Source organism: Ipomoea nil, unplaced genomic scaffold (genome assembly GCF_001879475.1).
Source record: "Ipomoea nil cultivar Tokyo-kokei standard unplaced genomic scaffold, Asagao_1.1 scaffold1509, whole genome shotgun sequence".
In the NCBI taxonomy this organism is placed as follows: Eukaryota; Viridiplantae; Streptophyta; class Magnoliopsida; order Solanales; family Convolvulaceae; genus Ipomoea; species Ipomoea nil.
Genome location: NW_017617937.1, coordinates 694,830 through 717,960, shown reverse-complemented (window position 1 = coordinate 717,960; position 23,131 = coordinate 694,830). Strand labels below are relative to the sequence as shown.

Below are 23,131 nucleotides of genomic sequence, written 5' to 3'. Positions count from 1 at the left end.
AATTGAGTTGATTAGCCAATTAACTTTAGATAATCAATACAAAGTGACATTTTAAATTTTTAATTCAAATAAATTAATTTAAAAATTTAAAAATGTTTCTTAGAGATGCTAGCCACAGCTTCCCCGTTGGACGAAGAAGTCCTTCTTCATTCAAATCTGGATAGAGAAGCAGACAATAATATATTTTCTTTTCAAAAAAAAAATCATTTGAAAAAGCTTACACCGTCAATGCATTTTATTGATTTCTACCTTGAGTTTACCAGCCAATTGACTTAATAACCCTTAATTACATCAATTTGATCAACTATTAGTTTAATTGTATGAATTTGACGAGTTAAAGTGTTCATTTTTATAATTTAAGAAGCTAAGTTATTTGGCCTATAATTTGAGAGCTTAGCTATATGATCTTCTCCTTTTTATTTATATTTATAGTGTATATATACCCGAATATTACTTTTAATTATAAAACTAGTAAACAGTTTATATTTATTCAGAAAAGTTACAAACATACCCTATATTTTTTATATTTTATGTTTTTTTTTATTATTTTTATTTCCAAATATATATATATATATATATATATATATATATATATATATATATATATATATATATATATATATATATATATATGTTATCTATTTTCCAGATCGCATCAAGGAAAGCTCATAAGAACAGGTTCATACCAGCGCTCACACGTCGTCTATTAATTATGAAAAAGGCCAAATAAATCATTAAATTTTTACACTTTGTACAATAGAACCATCAAATAAAAAAGTGAGGCCATTAAAAAAATAAAAATTGTGCAAATAACATTCTTTACAAATTATTTCTAAGTTTCTAGTAAAATTTGATGTCATAATGTTAAATTAAATATAAAAATAATTAAAAAAAAATCAAAAGAAAGTTCATCTACTGTGGATAAAGGGAAAGGCCGTCATGGCTGCTCCCACCTTCGTCCAATTTGAACGAAGGGGAGGCAACCATGGCTGCTCCCTCCTTCATCCAAATCGGATAAAGGAGGGGGCAACCATGGCTGCCTCCATCCTCGTCCAAAACAAAGGTGAGGGCAACCATGGTTATCATTCCCTTCATCCACAACAAACGAAGGTGTAGGCAATCATGCCCTTACACCTTTTAAAATTAAATTTTTTTTTAAAATAATAATTAAAATAATTTATATATATACACCATAATAATTTAACATTATGACATTATATTTAATAGAAACTTGAAAATAACTTATAATAAAATACTATTTGTATAATTTTTGAGTTCTTAATAATTTAATTACATATTTTTTTTGTTCAATGATCAATTACACACAATGTAAAAGTTCAATGGCCTATATGACATTTTTTTCACTAATTTGATGTGAAGAACGTTTCTCCCAGAGTGTGGGCAGCAAACGGATTCCAAAAGCCAAAGCCATTGACAGGACAGGTCTGTAAAACAGAATCTGGGTCAGCGGGACCCCGCGGCTGGCCCCACCAGAATCACAGCCAGCCACAAGATAATACAACCTTTTGCAACCCGCTAATATCGCACCACGTGTCAGCTCTGGATTCTCCTCCCACTCTCCCTTCCAACTTGCTCACTGCTACCACAAAGTCATAAAAAGCATAGCTGCAGGACTCGGTCACTCTAAATAAATACGTTTGAGTGTGTGTAGTCTTACGTGTGTGCGAGGAAACACTCAAAAAAACCAATGTTGAAGGAAGAGAGCTGTGAGGTTTTGGATTTGGACGTTACCATTGGGAGCAGCAGCGGCAGCAGAAGTGGCAACAAGCAGAACTGGGCTCGGGTCTGCGACATATGCCGTTCCGCGGCATGCAGCGTTTACTGCCGGGCGGACTTGGCTTACCTCTGCGGCGGCTGCGACGCCCGCGTGCATGGCGCCAACACCGTGGCGGGGAGACACGAGCGCGTGCTGGTTTGTGAGGCGTGCGAGAGCGCTCCGGCCACGGTCATATGTAAGGCGGATGCGGCGTCGCTTTGTGCGGCCTGCGACTCGGATATCCACTCCGCCAACCCGCTGGCACGCCGCCACCACCGTGTCCCGATTCTGCCCATTTCAGGCACCCTTTATGGGCCTCCCACCAGTAACCCCTGCAGGGAGAGTTCCATGATGGTTGGGCTGACGGGAGATGCGGCGGAGGAGGACAATGGGTTCTTGACTCAGGATGCAGAGGAAACTACCATGGATGAAGATGAAGACGAGGCGGCTTCTTGGCTGCTGCTTAATCCTAATCCCAATCCCAATCCTAATCCTGTTAAGAGCAACAACAGTACAAACATGTGTAAAGGAGGCAACAATAACAATAACGAGATGTCATGCGCAGTAGAGGCTGTGGATGCTTACTTGGACCTTGCTGAGTTTAGTTCATGCCACAACAACCTGTTTGAGGACAAGTATAGCATAAATCAGCAGCAGAATTACTCTGTTCCTCAGAGGAATATGAGCTATAGAGGGGATAGCATCGTCCCCAATCACGGGAAAAATCAATTCCATTATACACAGGGACTGCAGCAGCATAACCACCACGCAATTTTCAACTGCAAGGAATGGAATATGAGAATTTTAACACGGGATATGGTTATCCAGCATCCATCAGTCACACAGTAAGTTTTCTTCATCATATCCAATTGTCTCACTTCAGGTAAGACAATTTTATTTTTTTATTTTTTCATGAGGAATTTAAGATATCAATATTCCAATAAAACCCAACGTCAAGATATTTCTAGGAGATCATTTTAGTCATTCACTTGCTAGTCCTGTTTCTCCTTCGGGAATCAAGGTATGCAACTTCCCCTAAAGACTAATTATGATGCTCAAATCTCAAGGAAACGAAGCACCTAACTGGTATATTGTGATTTTGGGTTACCAGGTCTCCATTTCTTCCATGGATGTTGGTGTTGTTCCAGAGTCTACCTTGAGTGATACCTCAATCTCCCACTCAAGAGCCTCGAAAGGAACAATTGACCTCTTCTCAGGTCCTCCAATTCAGATGCCTCCACAGCTTCAGCTTAGTCAAATGGACAGGGAGGCCAGAGTTCTCAGGTACAGGGAGAAGAAGAAGACCCGCAAGTTTGAGAAGACCATCCGGTACGCCTCAAGAAAGGCCTATGCAGAAACCAGGCCAAGAATAAAAGGTCGATTTGCAAAGAGAACAGATGTAGATACCGAGGTTGATCAGATCTTCTATGCACCATTGATGGCAGAAAGTGGATACGGAATTGTTCCATCATTCTGAATCCAAAAACAGAGACAATCTTTAGAGCTACTTCAATTAGTGTATTCTTAGAGTTACTTCAATTAGTGTATTCTTAAGCATAACAGGTTGTTTCAATAATGAGATAAGCCCATTAACTATTCCAGCTATCGATCTTGTTGTAATTACCTGCATATATGAATATATTCATTCTGTGACCTTTAAAGATCACCATACTAGTGAAAAGTAAAAACTATGTATAAACTCAAAAAAAAAAAAAAAAAAAGAAGAAAAAGAAAAAAAGAACAGACCTAAAGAGAACGGCTAGAAAAAGAAAGATTGACTACGGAAATTTTTTACTCAAAAAGGATCAGAATTCAGCCAGAGGTAATGGAATAAAGGCAAAACTGATAACGACCTTAGGCACCCAAAAGCCATGAAGAACTTTTTGGGTGTGGCAATCTAATTGAAGCTCAGAACTGCTTTCTGCTTTCCATCAAGGTCCTCCTTTTGTCTGAACCTTGCTCTTTTTGAATGAAACACGGTGTTCATCAATAGCTGCTCTCTGGTCCTAGACCACTCACTCAAAAACTATTTGGACCCAGATTCGTTTAGTATAGACGTATAGTGAATACTCCAACGTGAGAGATAAGCAGAACAAATATCCATTGCCTGCAAAAAAAGAGGAAAGCTCTGGTGGAGATATTTTCCCCCCAAAAAAGAAAAATGGATATCATATCTACACACGGAAATACCTCAGACATCAGACAATAACATAACAAGGAAAAATTATATGTATGCCAAGGTGATTCCTATAGCTGTAAAAGTGTACAAGAGATGAAGATGTAAACCTGGACTCAAAAATTGACAAAAACGAAAGTTATACTGTTTTACACTTTTACCTGTAAAGAGACAATAATGCTATTTCTTCAACACAACAATAATATAATCTTTGAAGGTCTGTTTAGCATTAAAATGCATTATTTTAAGTTCTTCAAACACAACAGCAATAAGAAAATAAGTCAAAAAGAAGGAAACTGCTGCCTCCACTCTGTTTACCCTAAGGACATACTTTAAACAAAAAGCACACAAATCCACTGCAGCAGTGTGTATTATTACAGGATTGTTCAATTTTCAAAACATTTAAGAATACAATGAATTAGCAACCTGTGATAAAAATCGTACCTCTATGCAATGCTTCTATCTTAATTTCATTCATTTTATTCTTAGTGTGACCAGAATTATCATCATCATCCCTCTCTCATGTCGTGTGTGAGTTGAGTATTTGTTTATGGGCCAAAGATGGGGAAATATTTTGAGTAGCAGAACCCAATGGCTTGTGTATGCTCAAATACCATATTGAATGACGCCTTCCATCTCAACTAGAAGTTTAAGTTGTTAGTGAGGTTCATATATATATATCACCAACGGGTTTTAAACAAAAATATGAAACCAATGGCAAAGGTATTATAAAGAAATTCTAGAGGTACTTTATGTTTTGGATAATGCCCATGATAGACTTAGACCTTTGTTTCCTACTGCAACAAGCAGACATCAGATTAACTTTATGATATAGCAGAATAAAGTCATACCTCAACAGCTCAAGAGACCACCATTGAATAGAATTTATTATTCTTTTTCCCAGACAGACATTTGTAGCTTCTATAGTTGATTAGTTGTGCAAGAGCATAGCTGATTGACTTTGAAAGAATAAAGGCTAAATTCTAATATTTGAAAGTGTACATTTATTTGATTATAAGATTAGTATAAAAGTATCACTCAATTAATTGAATAATATATGACTCGTTTGTTTGCAATTATCTTAAAAAATTAATATGTAAAATGATTTATGTAATTATATTATTACTAAAATAAATATGGGGAAAAAGGAGGAATAATTTAATTGCAATTATTATAAAAATAAAATTGTTTTCATTAGAGAATAAAAGTAATTTACAGGTCTGGGCAAGCAGCCAAGCAGAACTGAATAGCTGGTGATATAGTTATTCTTGATGAGTAATAACTAATAACTGATAAAATAGTTAAACAAGAAAGTTTAGTGTTATTAAAAAAAGAGGAAATTTCAATTTTGGTCATATAACTATGGGGTCTTGTTAATTTCAGTCCCTGACTTTCAAAAGTGTCAATTTAGTACCTTAACTATACAATTTTTGTCAATTTTAGTCACTCCGGCGAAATTGCCGACCAAATTTCGCCGGAAAATTTTAATAGTTAAAATAATGAGGGTATTTTGGTCGTTTCACGCCTCTTTTCTTCTTCTCCGGCGAGTCCATCTTTTTCTCTCCCGTTTCCGACGTTCTTTTTCCCTCTAAACCCTATCTTTAATATCATCAAGCCTCCTTTCCCCATCATCTTAGTTCATTGCATTCACGGGAAACGGGAGAGGAAGGGTTGGACTCGCCTGGGAAGATGAAAAGAGACGTGAAATTATCAAAATACCCTCATTATTTTAACAATTAAAATTTTCCGGTGAAATTTGACCGGCAATTTGACCGGAGTGACCATAATTGAAAAAAATTGCATAGTTAAGGTACTAAATTGACACTTTTAAAAGTCAAGGACTGAAATTAACAAGACCCCTATAGTCATATGACCAAAATTGAAATTTCCTCTTAAAAAAATGCAAAATAGTTGTACCAAAAAGTTTTCATTCCAGACCACCTATCAGCTATTGCACTGTCCAACCTTTTCCTTTGTCCAAACTTAAATGAAAAAATGAAAAGAATGACAGGAGAAAAAGATGAAGGATGGTTAAAAAAAAAATCTTATCACCTTCAGTTCCAAGAAAAGGAAAACAATTAACTAAAAGCAAGCTACAGAATTCCTTTGGCAGAAAACCATACTCTACTATATTAGTTTAGGAATCCTTTGTGGCTCACTTATTAAGATTTGAAATTAAAATAAATCATGCAGAACGGAACAGAGATATCTTTAAATGGCCTCAAAATGGTAAATTATCAGGATGATACATCAAACTAAGCAAATGAGTGTACCTTAGAGTATTGCAATTTAGTTTAGGATGCAAATTTGTAAAGAAAAAAAAATGGTAAGTCCTGGCTTAGCAAAGAATACATAAAAGCTGTGGTGGAGGTAAAAATTTTGTGGCTAAGATATGTTAGAAAGCATTGCTAAGTTGTTTACTTTTCAAGGGCTTCCTGATCTTATAGTACTTTAAGTATCCAATTCTGGTCTGTTGTTGGCTCAACACAGGAACTTTTTCCACTTTAGAAGTTCTTGAGAACACTCACCATTGTGTCACCTGTGTTATTTAACACTCAAAAGAATCAATGACTGATATAGACAGATTGTTTGAGATATTTCTCATCCAAACACTTACCCATCTGAAAGAGGTGGGAATCTATAAAAATCTCACATTATTAAAGATGGAATATTTAACTGTACTAGCTAGCTCCAGAGGAATTTTACAAGCTTATCCTTTCTCTGAACCACATCTCCAGTTCTCCATAAAATATGTTTCAAAAATTTCAGAAAATAATCGTTCTTTTGGTTTGATTTAGCATGCATCGAAGGTTAACAATAGGTGCACTAAACCCAGTTTAAAGAAATATGATGTAACTGAAGAATATTACGCTTTTCTAATTTTGAAAGGACTTATCTCAGAATGGAAAAAAAATAAAGATTAAGTTGAAAAGTTGAGGCTCCTATTAAGTTGAAAATTTGAGGCTCCAAAGCCTGAATGCCTGATACTTGGTATATTGCATACATGTAACCAAAGAGGTCCCTCCTAATCCAAAGGCAATAAAAGTATCTATTTCTGCTCTGCCATTTGTTGACTCTTCACACTTTCTTGCTCCATCAAACAAACATAACCATGAGAGCAATCTCAGTATTGAGTCACTGGTATTCCAAAACCAGAAGCTATAGTGGAACAGAATTTAAAAAATACTTACTGCCAAATTGAATGGTTTGGGAGAGATGATTATCAAAAAGGTCAAACCACAGTGTGCTGACTTTAGCACTCAATAATAGAAAACGCAATCTCATTCCTCCCTTTCAACCATTGTGACTTAGTAAATTGTTTCAATAAAAGAGTTTATTTCATTCCAATGATTAATGCTGAAAGGTGAACTAAACAATATTGACATAATAACTTAACTGTTAAGACCACACCTTTTTCTTTAAACTTTCTTTTTCAAATGGGACTTTTAGGGGAGAAGTCCTAAGAGGAAAGTTAGCATAAAGAAAATACTTGTGGCTCCAAAGCACGATACCTGGTTTCAGCCATTAATACTGACAAAGAATGGATCAAAACTTTTCACACATGAGGCATCCGTGATCCTTTGGAACTTTATGTATATGTTTCTGCTTTGCTATTCAATGAACATCAATACTTTTCTCCACCTAGTTGCATCCTGACAAAGATTCTTCTCACCATGTCCTTGTTATATTAAGGCTGAAAAACATATAACATTAATAAATAAATAAATAAGCATGACTTTGAAGATATGTACATCAACCTTTGCCATGAATTAGAAACAAATGGAAATCTGTTAAAAACAAACTTCCTAGATATGCACACCCTGCAAAAAATAATGTGCAGCAATAGTATTGAGGCAACTTGAGGTCTTGAGGTCAACAATAAGGCCAGATGAAAATGAAAAATTCAGAATCAGTCCTTGAAATGTAGAGCAGTACACTAATGGATGGACTCAAATAATAACTGTTCTATATTTTTCTTTTTTAATTTTCTTCTTCTCCATTTTTGAGGATAGGGAAAAAGTTAAACCATTAAAGGTAGGAACTATATTCTTTACAAAAAGCACACTGCCTAGTTAAACCAAGGGATATGTAAAATTAATAGCCATGAAAGAAACATAAGAATCTTTTCATTTTAGTGCAACTTCAACAAAGAAAGGTCAAAATCACTTCAAGTGACTGTATCAACCACTACTTTAGTGCTCATGAGGCCATCTAAAGTTCATGCCTTTTGACACCAAGAATTAATGCCTAATAGCACGTATACAAGTAGACAAAAAACTAACTCGTGACTCTTCTTCAATTTGTAGCCTCAGATTCTAGTTTCATCACCAGTATACACTACAGATATTATTCCTTATAGCAGAATAATGGCACAAAAATTTACAAAACAAGAAAAAAAAAATAAAGAAAGAAATATAAGGTTCCATGATTACTCTTCTGAGTTTATTTAAGTAATGGCTATATATTCATACTTGAGAGTTAAAGGCTAAAGACACTGGATACTCAGCAGTGTATTGAAGATTAGAGAGATTGGATACTCCACAGTCTATTTAAGGTTAGTAAGTCAATCTCAAATCTTTGTGGATGTGTCTACAGTATACAGCTTAGAAGCCTCAAACCACACTTTATTACAATGAAAAATCCAATATGATTCAACAGCCTTTTTCAAAAGTGTAGATAGCTGAACTGACTTTATAAACAATCTACTGTAGAAGGAATAAAGTTCAAATTGAGGGCCTTTGATTCATAGATGTTAAAATCCTCATAGATAACTCAAAAGCTGAAAGTCCCAATAGCTACTAATTAATGTTTCAGTGATTAGCATCTTAAGAATTGAGTTTAAGTAGTAAGTGTTTCTCGTGGCTGGAGAAGTGCTTCCAGTGCTAGGAAAGCTTTTGTATAAATGGTCGCATTTTATGCATTAAGCCAACATTATAAGAGTATAATTAAATTTTCACAAAAGCGCTAATCACACAAGATAATGCTCTCTAGAAATTAAGCACAAGTGATATATTCACTCAATATCCAATGGCATTCGAATTGGAGCGGAAAGACATGATTCCCCAATTTGCAAGAGAGTTCTTAACAATTTTGTATTATTATATGGGCCCAAATGAGAATCTTCATTGCCTTCTCAGCAGCACATCATACTCAAACTCAATATTTTAGCCATGAATCCCTAAAATGCATAGGGATAATTCAACAATGAAAAAGTTCCTCATTATCCCTACTATGATCACTATCCAATTTGGAAATTTTCAGCTAACCAGCACTCAATAGTTCTCAGATGTAATTCCTAATCACTAATCAGTAAGGCCTCAAATTAAAGCTACAACAGAATTTCATACATTATCATCCATCGGAATTGCTAACAACTATAGCTACTAAAAATGCCAATGCACTTCAAATAATCAAAACTAAATATAACGAAGACTGCAAATTATGCTCTATGGTATACCGATTATGAGCATCATTCGTATAATCGTATGCAAGCAATTAAATAGCAATAGTCGAAAGTAAATTTAGGATTAAAGTTTTCAGGCGATAAAATTGCGAGAAAATACCGGTGACGGCGGGATGGTTGCGGTTGCATGGCGACTTTCAAACGTCTTACCATGTCGCTCCACGTGTCTGTAAAAAGGTTGAGCAAAAGAGATGATGACATCAACGCGGCTGTTCTCTTGTCATCTTGTCTCGTCAGATCGTTTTCTCAGGGCTTGAAAGTCATTGGGCCGGATTCTCTGGGGCCCAATAGTCCGGTCCAATGCTATCTATAGGCCTTGGCCGTAGCTTCTGGACCCACAAATTCCCGAGCTGGGCCCATTAAATTAGGATACAAATATCTAAAACTTTTGCTATTAAGAAATAGGCAAATTTTGTTATGGATCATGTTGATCATAAAGCAAAATAGAGTGATATCATTTTAATTATACTTTAGTTTCATTTGATAATATTATTTTAGTTTTTAGTTTCATTTTTCATAACATTAATTTCATTGTATTGATACTAAAGTATTATTTCAATTTTACTACAATTTTATTTAACAATATACGTTATTGCATGAGCTCTATTTTTTTATTTTTTTTTTTAGTTTCATTTTTCACACACATTAGTTTAATTATAGTAATGTTGAAGTATAATTTTAATTACACTTCATGTTCATTTGGCAATATATGTTATTGTATGAGTTCTGTTTTTTTCAGTTTTATTTTTCACATGCACTAGTTTTATTATAACAACACTAAAGTATAATTTTAATTATACTACAGTTTCAATTGACATTATATGTTATTGCATGATCTCTGTTTTTTTTTTTTTTTTTTTTTTTCACAGACACTAGTTTCATTTTAACAACACTATAATATTATTTTAACTCTAGTATAGTTTCATTTGATAATTATATTGGACCATTGTCCACTATACTGTATAACAACTATAAGGGATAATTAGATATTTCGACGCTATATGTACTCAGTAATTACATAAATATTTATTTTTAGTATATTAAAAGTTCTTTTTTTTTTTTTGTATTAAAAGTTTATGTTTTAAAGATTCAATTTTTTAGTATATTACTTGAAAATGAATCAATAATACATTAAAAATAAACATTCACTATACTGCTAGATTTTATACTTGTAAGCTTGTAATACACCGTGACTTCATAAAAAATTAAGAATAATTTTTATTTTTTTTTTTCATTTTTTTGTTTACATGTCAACTTGTAAGATTAAGGGAGCAAGATATTCGTATAGCTTCTCAACTTTTTATGTTGATGGACTCCAATAAATCACCAAACATCACACTACATAACGCCTATGGAAATCTATCTATTTTGAGGATAAGGACAACAGAAGAGGTTAGAAGTTCAACAAAATTTTGAGAGTGGTGAATACGGCAATTTATATCCTACACCACGGCGCGCGTTGTAATATGCGCCCAGATGTAAAACAACGTCGTTTTAATTTTTAATTTTTTGAAATTTCCCGCCCCAGTGAATGGCAGTAGTTTTTTCTTAAAAAAAAAAAACCCGCTGTTTATGAATGTACATAATGTTATACTAGAATACACATAATTGTATACATGAATGTACATAATTATATAACAAAATATACATACTTTTTTTTTAAAAATAATACACATAATCTAACATAATACATAATAAACATAAACTTTTAACATAATACACATCAACTATTAACATAATACACACAAATTTTCTGATTCGGATGTACATAATTGTATAAAAAGAATGTACATAATTGTATAAAAAATGTACATAACTGTATGAACAAATACACATAACTGTGTGAACAAATACACATAATCCCAGCAACTTCCTACCGCGCCTCCCAAAATGACGTCGTTTTGGGAGGCGCGCGATGCACAGTGCTATGTGCGCCGTGGCGTAGGGTATAACGATTGGGTGAATACGGGTTACACAAGTTGCCCATACATGCCCGGGCCCAATTCAGACTTGACTAGACTCATCAAAGTGGACTAAATTTACTTAGGCATGATCACGATTCAGTTCAGTTAAAAAATACTCCGTATAAAGTAAAATTAAAAAAAAAAAAATCCAAAATCCTATTTGAATCGAAACCGCCAATTCCAAAACTGGAAATGAAACCTTTATACAAGGGTCCGGTTCTAATAAAGTATTTTGAAACTGAAAATTGTCCATTCAGAGTCGAAATCGAACCGTGAGCATGAATAAATTTACCGCTCTACTCTCCGGACCATAGTTTTGAGTTTTGAACTAACTCAGCAATGCCAGATGTCAAAAACTGGAGTCAGGAGTCACATGATGCGTGGTTTTACGGTCTAAACTTCTGTAGCCTATGAAACACTTCTGTCAACTCCGGCACCAGGTTTTTTCCTGATCTTTCTGGCGAGCCAATAACTCTTTAAACTTTGATCAGTTTGCATGCAGAAAATGGAGGAGAAGAGAATAGGCATCGTCGGAGCCGGAATCAGCGGGCTGTTAGCGTGCAAACACGCCATGGAAAAGGGCTTCACGCCGACAATCTTCGAGGCCAAGAACGGCGTCGGCGGAGTCTGGTCGGAGACCATTGCTTCAACCCGCCTACAAACTCCCAAAGACCACTACACCTTCTCAGATTTCCCGTGGCCTGATTCCGTCACCGACACCTTCCCCGACCACGACCAGGTTTTGGACTACATTGTCTCCTATGCCGTCCGCTACAACATCCTTCCTCAAATCCGGTTTAATTCCAAGGTGGTTAGCATCCACTATCACCATGGTAATGAAGAAAAGGATGTTCTGTGCAGAAAGGCGGCCTTCTCTTCTAAGGGTAAATGGAGTGTTGTTGTGCAGAATGTGCGGCACCCAGAGAAGCCAAATGAGGTTTACGAGTTTGATTTTGTAGTTCTGTGCATTGGGAAGTTCAGTGATGTACCAAGAATCCCTCAGTTTCCTATGAACAAGGGACCAGAGGTGTTTGATGGCAAGGTTATACACTCCATGGATTATGCTGCAATGGGCAATTTCCATGCAGCTCAGTTCATCAAGAACAAGAGAGTTACAGTGGTTGGGTTCCAGAAATCTGCAGTGGATATTGCCACAGAAATTGCTAGACTAAATGGTATATATATGCTTCAATTCCTCTAATATATACTCTGCAATTCTGCATATATATGAATTTAATGATATGTTGGTTTTAAACTGACAGAGAAACTGCACATTTATTTATTTATTATTTAAAAAAAAAAAAACATTTTTGACCCTGAATTGTTTCACTTTTAAAAATTTGATCTTTGTTAGTTAAACAGATTTTGATATCACATCGACTCCACAAGAGATTGTGGAGTGGTACTTAAATTGGGGCCAAACCTCCACTAATGAGCTAGCTTTTGTGGTGAAGTTAGGGTCTTGGTTTGAGTATTGTATCATTTGCTGCTCTTGTTAAGAGACCGGAGTGTGGTGGGAAAGGGCTAGCTGGAAGAGGGCTACCCTTTATAAGGTTCAGCGGAGGAGACAACCTAGAAAAGAGCTACTACCAGGTGCTTGATAAGGTTCGGAGTGAAGCCATCCAAAGGGGAAAAGGGCTACCTAGTGCCGAGAAGGGTCCGGAGTGTGAGCTGTCTAGCTAGCTCATGAGTGTTGGGTTCGTATCATTTAGTCTTTTAATTGTCCATTATGTTGCATTTTCATTGGTGTTATATAATTATTAAACTCCTTTAGCAAACTAATAACTTCATATGTTGATGGAATTTGACAATTATATAACGTCAGGAATTAAAAGTGCAACATTATGAACAATTAAGGGACTAATTGTGTTTAAATTAACTTACCTAGACTAAATTTCTAAAAGTGAAACAATTTAGGGATCGTAAGTGTCCTTTCCCCTATTATTTATATATATATATATATATTATGCTCCACCATATGATCAGAAGTCAGAATAGTCTATGATTAAGATTTGTGTTTCTAGGGACAAGATTTCCTTGTACACTCCTACATAGGACAGTACATTGGACAGTTCCAGAGTCACTTGTGAAACTGTTGTTTACCAATCTGAATAGATTTTCAGAGTTTCTGATCCATAAGCCCCAGGAAAGCTTCTTCATTTGGCTATTGGCAGTTCTTGCTTCACCCCTGGTAATATATATACATATATGTACATATATTCACTTATCATTCACAGTATCAATCCGTGGATATCACACATTCAAAGCCGATAATTGTATACGAAAAGTGTGATTTTAACCCTTCAATTATTAGCGTTTAATTGTTTTAGCACGTCCTAACTATATTGATGATCCTTGCATCTGCTTTCAGCTCTGGGTGTTTTCTAAGGCTGTGGAGAGTTATCTGAAATGGATTTACCCGTTAAAGAAGCACAACATGGTTCCGGATCATGGATTCCTCGAGCAGATATCCTCGTGCAAATTCACAGTTCTGCCAGCAGATTTCTACAGCAAGGTTGCAGAAGGTAGCATCGTGCTAAAGAGATCAAGAACATTTAGCTTCTGCAAAACAGGCCTGATTTTACAGGATGATGATGATGATGATGATGCTTCACCTCTCGAGACGGATGTTGTTATCTTTGCAACGGGGTACGAGAGTGATGAGAAACTCTGCAGTATCTTCGCCTCGAATCACTTCAAGAATCGCATTACTGGCTCATCAACTCCCCTCTACAGGTAAGAAAACACCCATACTGCATATTTCACGAGTCATATGTGTTTATAAGGTTATGAGTTAGACCAGCTAATTGATTAGATTCAGTCTTTTAGTGTGGCTGGTTTGGTCCATGTGCATGTCTTGATTATAACATGGTATCAGAGCTAGACTAGCTACTTGATTGGATTCAATCTTTTAGTGTAGTTGGTTTGGTCCATGTGCATGTCTTGATTATAACATGGTATCAGAGCTAGACTAGCTACTTGGTTGGATTCAATCTTTTAGTGTATGCAATGTAGGGGGTGCATTGATCCGCACATACCGCAGCTGGCCATTCTCGGGTATTCAGAAAGCCCCTCAATACTGCACACCACGGAAATGCAGAGCAAATGGCTGGCGCATTTTCTTGCAGGGCAATTCGGGTTGCCTAAAGTGAGCGAAATGGAAGATGATGCAAGGAGATGGGAAAAATGTCTGCAAAAATATGCTGGCAGACACTACAAGAGAGCTTGTGCCAGTGTTCTGCTGCAGATTTACTGCAATGATCAGCTCTGCAAAGATATGAATTGTAATCCCAGAAGAAAGAATGGGTTTTTCTCTGAGATGTTTTGCCCTTACAGCCCTGTTGATTACAGAACTTAGAACAGTTTCATAAAATTTGTGTTTGTGTGCTACATGTGTATTATCAAAGACTTTCAGGATGTTTTACTAATGTATGCAGTAGTTTACAGTAAGTACTAAGTAGTATTCATGGAACCAACATACAAATTCTTAGTTGAGCTTGCAGGATTCGATCGGTTTATTGTGTATGTCTCATATTATTGGAAGATGGTAGGTGTGGGAGATAGTCAGATGACTTGAGACTATTATTCAATTCAACTCGAGAGAAATTCGAACTCACTTAAAGCGGAAAAGGAAATAAAGTATGTTCAAGCATTCGATTGACGAGCAGTACAGTTTGCTATGTTTGTCAGGAAGTTCAAAAGATTTATGTGAATAACAATCTTCAAAACTCTCTATCAACATATCTTCCTCAAGGAAGGTTGTGCTATAACTGTAGGAAGCCATGGTATTACAAGGCGGAATGTCGGGATGTATTATCATCGTAATTAATAAATGAATTTATTCTCTCCTGTGGATGTACCCAAACTACTGAACCACATAAATTTTGTTCTTATTCATTTTATTTATGTCTTTATTCTTGATATCTTGTTCTCGTTTTTTCCTCAACAGATTTGATTAAGGAAACATCTTGCACATTTTGGTTGATGAAAATCAAGAGAAAAAAAATGAGATTGACAATTTTCATTCTAGATTATAGGGGTTGATGAAAACCAAGGGAAAAAAATGAGAACGACAAGTCAAACAATTTTTTTCCTACAAGAAAAACATTGTATCTTTTGATTGTCATACAAGAAATCACTTCATAAATAATTAAAAAAATAATTTTTTTTAATTATAATTTAAGGACAAAAATGCTAAAATTTTTATTTTTTTTCCAGAGATTAACAGAATAATCTACTTGAAATGCTGCAAATATCCATTAGTGATATTTGGATTTGGAGCATGAAGACATGATTCCCCAATATGCAAGAGGGTGCGTACTTTATGTAGCGCAAAGATACACACAATATAATATACCCAGACACCAACGTTGCACTGGTGCGAGATGTCGACATGTCGTTTGACGTTAGCATTCTAATTCAATAGTAACAAATGCTTCATCTTTACTCTAATTTATTGTTTAAATGCGTATTTTGAGTGAAACACAACTTGTAAGCTGTAATTATAGTCGATAATAAATCATAAACAAATAATTAAGTCTAGGTTATCCATAGTTGATCAACGTAACTCAAATAAAGAAGACCGGTAGATAATTCCACAACAGTCGAGCTTAAAACATTGTGGTTACGATTTGATTGTATTTTGCGTAGTATTTTAATGTGCATTAGTATATTATGACAGTATAAGGAATGACTCAACAAAGTCCAAAGTATAACTTTAAAAAATATAAATATAACAAAAAGGCATACAATCAAATTGGATAATAAAGGATTTTTGGGATTTACAACTAGCTCTTCACATGTTCGATATTCTTCTAAGTGGCCTTCGTTTACTCCAAATATTTGATTGACTATTGTATTGGTGTGGACGTGTGGTCTTATCATGTTTTATATAGTCGTTTTGTGTTTCTTTTCATTGTATCGAAACAAGAAATAGAAATATGATATTTCAAAATCAGATCAATTGAGAATATGTTATATTCTAATATGGTATCAAATATAAATCATTAAAAAACAAATATCACTTTTCTTATATTCCGCATTTTCACAATGGTATAATAAAGAATTAAGTTATAATCCATATCAAATCATCTTCAAATCCTTTTTTATAGCATACAAGATTAATTAAGAATTATATTGAATTGGTTCAAAGGATCCAATAATATAACAACTTAAGATTTGAAACCGGCCTTTTGTGTCTCCAAGTAGACAAGCTAAGGGTCATTACAGCCAAGAATCTACATTAAGAACTCTTTAGCACTCGAGAGGCTTCAATGCTTTTCAAGTAGCTAGCTAGATGGAGTTTTACGTACACACCCATTATATTACCTTAGCTTCTCAAGCAAGGATGGTGTTTCACCAGTATATACATACAGTAACCATTTGTGTCTAGCTTTCTAATCCGGGCTGATTTTTGGATTTTTGTGATTCGTTTTTATAAATAAATGAGACCCTACAAAAAATATAAGCGCGATTAATAGTGAATAGTATTGGTGGTGAATGGTACATGTTTCAAATTATCTCTGCAGATTCAGAGCTTGAGATATATCTGTGCGGTTAGGAAAACAGAATAGTTTTGTCATGCTCAATTAATTATGTCCTAATTATTAGGGGAGAAAAGTAATTTTCTATAAAACTGATTAGTTTTAGGATTAATCATAAATATTTTTTTATTTCTTAAGTAGTTAGGTTAAAAATAAATATTGAATCCTCTAAAAATTAAGGACTTGAAACCTTGTATTGTTGCTCATTTTGCACGTCTTAAAATCCAGCCATCTTTCTATTCTCAATGACCCCTCCACCAGGAGGCTCAAATATAATATATAATATATAATTGATTGCAGTATTTTGCAGTCTCTCCATCTCAACTTTTTGTCCAATTGAGAGATCTACTGCTACACCTCATATTCCAACATTAATTTCTCATGAAGTCACCATGATTCTTTTCATTCAGCAACATATACACACACAATCTGCAGTCTCTGATCTCTCTCTATCTCTCTCCCCCCACCAAAAAAAAAAAAAAAAAAAAAAAGACAGAGAATTTCAAGACAAAAAGATGACTTGCTTTCTTATTAATTATATGTACTCATTATTAATAGGATTCGAACCGTTATTAGTAAATAAATATAATTAAAGCAAAATTTATAAATCTATTGTGAGTTGATTGATGGATTAACTGAACTATACTCCAAATTAAATGGTAGATACAATATTTATGATTTATAAATTGGTAAAGAAATTTTAACCCATACTCACCATTAAGTTGGACTAAGTAATAATAGGGCCGGGCAATAACAATATAATGTAATATTAAGGTGGTGTTTGGAAACTCATTCCCGCACTCTCTTTTTGGGATTTGATTTGCACTCCTACGCGCGAAAGAGCTTCTATGTTATAGCATTCAATAGGTCTTTCTAGTTGGGATTCTCAATAAGTCATTGTACAATTGGCTCTTGTATAAATAGTGGTGCAAACTCACTTCCCAAACTAATGTGGGACAAAGACTATTTTAAAGTTATTTTCCCTTCATTTTTCCAACTCAAATGAGTCTATTTTGAAAATCAATTTCTCATTCACCAATTATCCGTTTTGAGCGTACAATATATCAATCTTTTCGTCTCACTACGAAGAACTCTAATCCACGTTAACCTGATCCAAATTGAAAGTGAATTCAACTAATATTTGTACCACAAAATAGCCACTTATTATGTTATTTTCAAGCTATTTTTTCAACCGTGATCACTTAATCACCCCCAAAATGCCAAAGTGGAGAAATTCAAAATTATTGTTTTCTACACAACGATTTAAAAAGAAAAAAAAAATTGTTATGTGCCTTAAAATGGAACCCAAGTCCTTTTTTTTTTTTTTTTTTTTTTTTTTTAAGATCCAGGGGTGGGAGCTCAGCGCCCCTCCTTCAACCAATTTATTGTGCGATCAATCCCACATCAAATTTCAAAGGGAGTCCACACCATGGCACAAATTTGAATTTAATTTTTTTAAAAGAATTTTCGGTTGTTATTATTATAAATATCATTATATATAAGTCATTTTATATGTAATTAGTTAAGAGTAAATATCTAATTTATCAAACACATTTTCACAATCAACTAATACTATCAGCAGATCAAATAACTAACTCAGTCAACTATTACCCATCAGCTAACATTCATTTGCCAAACACCCGTTATAACATGGAAATGAGACGCTTGACAATTTGTACCTTTTTTTGTCTCACTTGTGTATAAAATGACAATTTTGCAATTAGATACATACAAAAAAAAACAAAAAAAAAAACAAACAAACAAACAAACAAAAAAACAAAAAGCAGTGCAATGATTCATAATATATTTTTTGGAAAAATGGTTAATTAAGCTCCTAAATTTTACCTCGAAAAGTTAATTAGACCCTTAAACTTTGAAAATGTGAAATTAAACTCATAAACATGTTATTTTGAAGCATTGAAGCCCAACAATTGGTTGATGACTTTTAATTGCATATCACTAGGGTTCCGGCGACCCTCCAACTAATTTTCGATGAGATTTTGAGGACAAACACCGGCGACCATCAAATGGTTGCGTTTGAAGAAGACGACCAAGTTGATCACGCCTTCTCCGGTGACCGGAGATGGCAACAAAGTTGGTCGTCTTCTTCGACAATCAGATAAGGCGACCAATTGGTAGCCTTTTACAATAACTATAGAAGGCAGACCAACTACTTGCCTTCTCCTTCGATTAGAGAAGGCGACCAGTTGGTCCTCGCCTTCCTAGTAGCCGAAAAAGGGGACGAACTTGGTCGCCTTCTTCAAACGCGAGCGATGACCATTTGACAGTCGCCGGACACTGGTGTTTGTCCCGAAATCTCTTCAAAATTCGTCGAAGGTTGGCCGGAGTTGTCAAAGGGTGGTCAGAGTTGGTTGGAGAGTCGTCGAAGTCCTAATGACTTGCAATTACAAGTCACCAACCGATTTTTGGACTTCAATGCTTCAAAATAACCTGTTTATGCGTTTAATTGCAACTTTGAAAGTTTAACGGCATAATTGACTTTTCGAGTAATGTTTAGAAGCTTATTTGACCTTTTTTCTATATCTTTTAGATGTCTTCATTGTTGATATCATATGCCTTTTATATGTTACCAAGCTTACCAATAAATTTAATTTTCAGTCAAAATATTCGTGTGTCATAGGAAATGCCACAACAACTTCGCGTAATAGGTCATTGACTTTTTTTTTTTTTTTTTTTGTGAAACAATAGATCATTGACAGTTAAAGAAAATTGCACTCATCATGCCTGACGCGTAGTTCCGGGTAACTACGTGATATCCTCCGGCCTTGCATGACTCACCTACCACATGCCCAACCTTCCTTCGGTTCCAACTTTTAAGCATAATAAGTAATAACCTGTCAAACACCTTGTGCTCAAATGACATGTAGTGACTCTCCCATAAGGGAGGTCATGAGATCGAGCTTCAGTTGAGGCGGTGTTGACTCTTTGTGCTTCAACAGGTTGAGAAAGAAAAAAATCAATAACATTGAAAACACTTTTGCAAAGAGTTCTATCCTACCTACATTTATGCTTAAGCAACTCAAATCTCTTTCACTCAAATTAACACTTTTTGATGTAATTGTTTTCTTTAAATAAGGTAACTAATAATAAAATAAGGTAATTAATTTAATGTAAATGAATAATTATGGCCAGATTCTTTTCTAAAGAGATGAATTAAGAATAACTTCACTAAAACAAAGTCATCTAATCCTCCAATTAAAGGACCGTTTAGATTCTTCCATTTATCTCAAATGGCATAATTATCCTGATTAATTTGTGGTGGGGTTGAACAATGTTAAAAATCTTAAATTTTCAATGATAAAAAATGTCAGAATTTTACGATTCTTCAGCAATGACCACTTATTATTATTACAAAGTACAAAATCTTATTTAAAATGAATATAATCAAGTAGTTCATATATACAAGTAGTATAGATTTAAGTGTATTTATACAATTTTGTTTTTCTGGTTTTATCAATTTTTTTCCTTCCAAGTTATTTGCATAATCAAATAACACACGGTTAAAATGTAACAAGCTAATTATAAGCTAGCTAATGTGTAATATTTCACCAGTATATATACATACAATAACCATATCTTTGTGTCTAGCTTTCTAATCTCAATGACCCCTCCACCAAGAGGCTCAAATATAATATATAATTAATTGCAGATATTTTGCAGTCTCTACATCTCAACTTTTTGTCCAATTGAGAGATCTACTGCTACACCTCATATTCCAACATTAATTTCTCATGAAGCTAGTCACAATGATTCTTTTCATACAGCAACATTACCAACATATATACACACACAAAGTGCATAGACTCTCTCTCTCCCCACCCCCCCAAAAAAAAATGAAAGAAAGACGTAGAGAATTCCAAGATAAAAAGATGGCTTGCTTTCTTATTAATTATATACTCATTACTAATATGATCTGAACCATGCACTTTACCGCTATTAATAAAGCAAAACTTATGAACTTATTTTGAGTTGATCGATCGATCAATTGAACTATATTCCAAATTAAATGCTAAATACACTACTGGAAATTATGAAATTTCCGACCACCTGAAAATGATCTTAAATCAAGTCGAAAGCCTTGTTCCGACCACTTTTGGTGTCCAGAAAAACCTTTGTTGCTATTTCCGACCACTTTTTGGTATCAATTTGATTTAAGATCACTTTCAGGTGGTCGGAAATTCCATAATTTCCAGTAGTGATACAATATGTAATGATTTATAAGCTGGTAAAAGAATTTTAACCCACACTCACCGTTAAGTTGGACTAAGGAATAGTATGGTGTACGGTTCACTGCTGGAAATTATGGAATTTTCGACCATCTGAAAATGATCTTAAATCAAGTCGAAAGTCTTGTTCCGACCACTTTTAGTATCCGGAAAAACCTTTAATGCTATTTCTGACCACTTTTTACTTTCAACTTGATATAAGATCCTTTCAGCTGGTCGAAAATTCCATAATTTCCAACAGTGGTTGCAGCAATACCATGTAATGTTATATGGTGGTGTTTGGTAACCAGCTGATGTGATCAACTGGCCTGGTCACCTCACCCCAAAACGCCAAAGTGGAGAAAATTGTTGTTTTCTCCAAAACGAATTTTTTATGTGCCTTGGGCTCCATTTTTCCATTCTAAAATGGAGGCCAAGTTCCATGGGAGGGAGCTCAACGCCCCTCTTTCAACCAATTTTAATGTGGGATCAATCCCATATTAAATTGCAAAGGGGTTCACACCGTGGCTCAAATTTGTCTTTATTATTATTATTATAATATTATTTAAAAAAAAAATTGGTTGTTATTATTAGAATTATTATTATGAACGTCCTTATATGTTAGTTTACATGTAATAAGTTAAAAGTAAACATCTAATTTATCAAACATATTTTTACAACCAATTAATACTATCAGCTAATCAAATGAGCTAACTCAATCAGCTATTAACTATCAGCTGACTCAATCAACTATCATTTAACATTCATTTGCTATAACTTGGAAAGCAGACGCTCGACAATCTATACTTTTTTGCAATGTTGCAAAAATATATCGCGCCTAGGCGGCGCCCAGACGCGGACGATTCGGCCGGAATCGGCCTCCTCCGCGGCTGGGCGGCTAGGCGGCGATTAATCGGCCGAACCGGCGTTTTTTAGTTTTTTTTTTTAGTTTTTTTTTTTTTTTGAAAAGTGTAGAAAGTTCGGTAAGGCATAACTTTTGACTCGATTATCCGTTTTGGTCTTCTAATTTCTCCAAAAATGCTTCTTTTGTTCTTAACTTTAATTTTTTTAATGTATTTAGATGGTTTTAACAATATTCAAAACAATTTTACAACAATAATTTGTAAGAAAAAACTAGAGGAACCTTATGTTTTATTTGTGAATTTCACAATTTTTAATATTTAATTTTAAAAAAAAATAAAAAAGTAAAAAAAAATAAATAAATCGGCGCATAGGCGCCTAACGTTTTTTGCAACCTTGCTTTTTTGGTCTCAATTGTGTATAAATTGACAATTTTTGCAATTTTATATATATATATATATATATATATATATATATATATATATATATATATATATATATATATATATATATATATATATATATATATAAAAGAAGCTAGTGCAATGATTCATAATATATTTTTGGTAAAAAGGGCAATTAAGCCCCTAAATTTTACTCAAAAAGTCGTCAATTAAAATCTTAAACTTTCAAAATGTGCAATTAAATTCATAAACATTTATTTTGAAGCATTGAAACCCAACAATTGGTTGGTGACCTCTAATTGCATGTCATTAGGGCTTCCTTGACCCTCCGACCAATATCCGGTGAGATTATGAGGACAAACACCAACGACCATCAAAAGGTCGCTTTTGAAAAAGGTGACCAAGTTAGACGCACCTTCTCCAGCAACTGGTTACCTTCTCCTTCAATTAGAGAAGGCGACCAGTTGGTCATCGCCTTCTCCAGTCGTCGGAAAAGAAGACCAATTTGGTCGTCTTCTCTAGTCGCTTGAAAAGGCAACCAAGTTGGTCGCCTTTTCCAAACGCAACCGGAGACCATTTGAAGGTCGTCGATCAATGGTGTTTGTCCCAAAATCTCTTTAAAAATTCACTAGATGATGGCTGGAGTTGTCAAATGGTCGTCAGAGTTGGTTGGAGAGTGGCTGAAACAATTGTGACATGCAATTACAAGTCACTAA

The 23,131-nt window shown here is 34.6% G+C and overlaps 1 protein-coding gene, 1 long non-coding RNA gene and 1 pseudogene across 3 annotated transcripts; 2 read left to right on the top strand and 1 right to left on the bottom strand.

The window, feature by feature from the left end:
• Positions 1-1,639: 1,639 nt before the first annotated feature.
• On the top strand, positions 1,640-3,438 carry LOC109188968 (annotated as a pseudogene). Its single transcript, XR_002055520.1, has 2 exons — positions 1,640-2,622; positions 2,889-3,438. The product of XR_002055520.1 is annotated as a zinc finger protein CONSTANS-LIKE 2-like (transcript).
• Positions 3,158-9,609, bottom strand: LOC109188972. Its single transcript, XR_002055521.1, has 4 exons — positions 9,518-9,609; positions 7,466-7,647; positions 3,631-3,884; positions 3,158-3,250 (listed from the first exon to the last, which is right to left on the bottom strand). It is a non-coding gene; the product is annotated as an uncharacterized LOC109188972 (long non-coding RNA).
• LOC109188967 (probable flavin-containing monooxygenase 1) lies at positions 8,394-14,830 on the top strand. The gene is made up of 6 exons (XM_019339636.1): positions 8,394-8,508; positions 11,719-11,772; positions 11,884-12,556; positions 13,406-13,572; positions 13,753-14,117; positions 14,397-14,830. The coding sequence occupies exons 2-6, from the start codon at positions 11,728-11,730 to the stop codon at positions 14,737-14,739; spliced, it is 1,593 nt and encodes a 530-aa protein (XP_019195181.1). The 5' UTR covers positions 8,394-8,508; positions 11,719-11,727; the 3' UTR covers positions 14,740-14,830.
• Positions 14,831-23,131: the final 8,301 nt, after the last annotated feature.

What these genes read in the sequence shown, in the direction of transcription:
- LOC109188967 (XM_019339636.1), top strand. Translation starts at nt 11,728, where the DNA reads ATGTCAAAAACTGGAGTCAGGAGTCACATGATGCGTGGTTTTACG. An exon ending in CAGTTCTTGCTTCACCCCTG is followed by an intron (nt 13,573 to 13,752) that starts GTAATATATATA and finishes ATCTGCTTTCAG; the next exon opens with CTCTGGGTGTTTTCTAAGGC. An exon ending in TCATCAACTCCCCTCTACAG is followed by an intron (nt 14,118 to 14,396) that starts GTAAGAAAACAC and finishes TATGCAATGTAG; the next exon opens with GGGGTGCATTGATCCGCACA.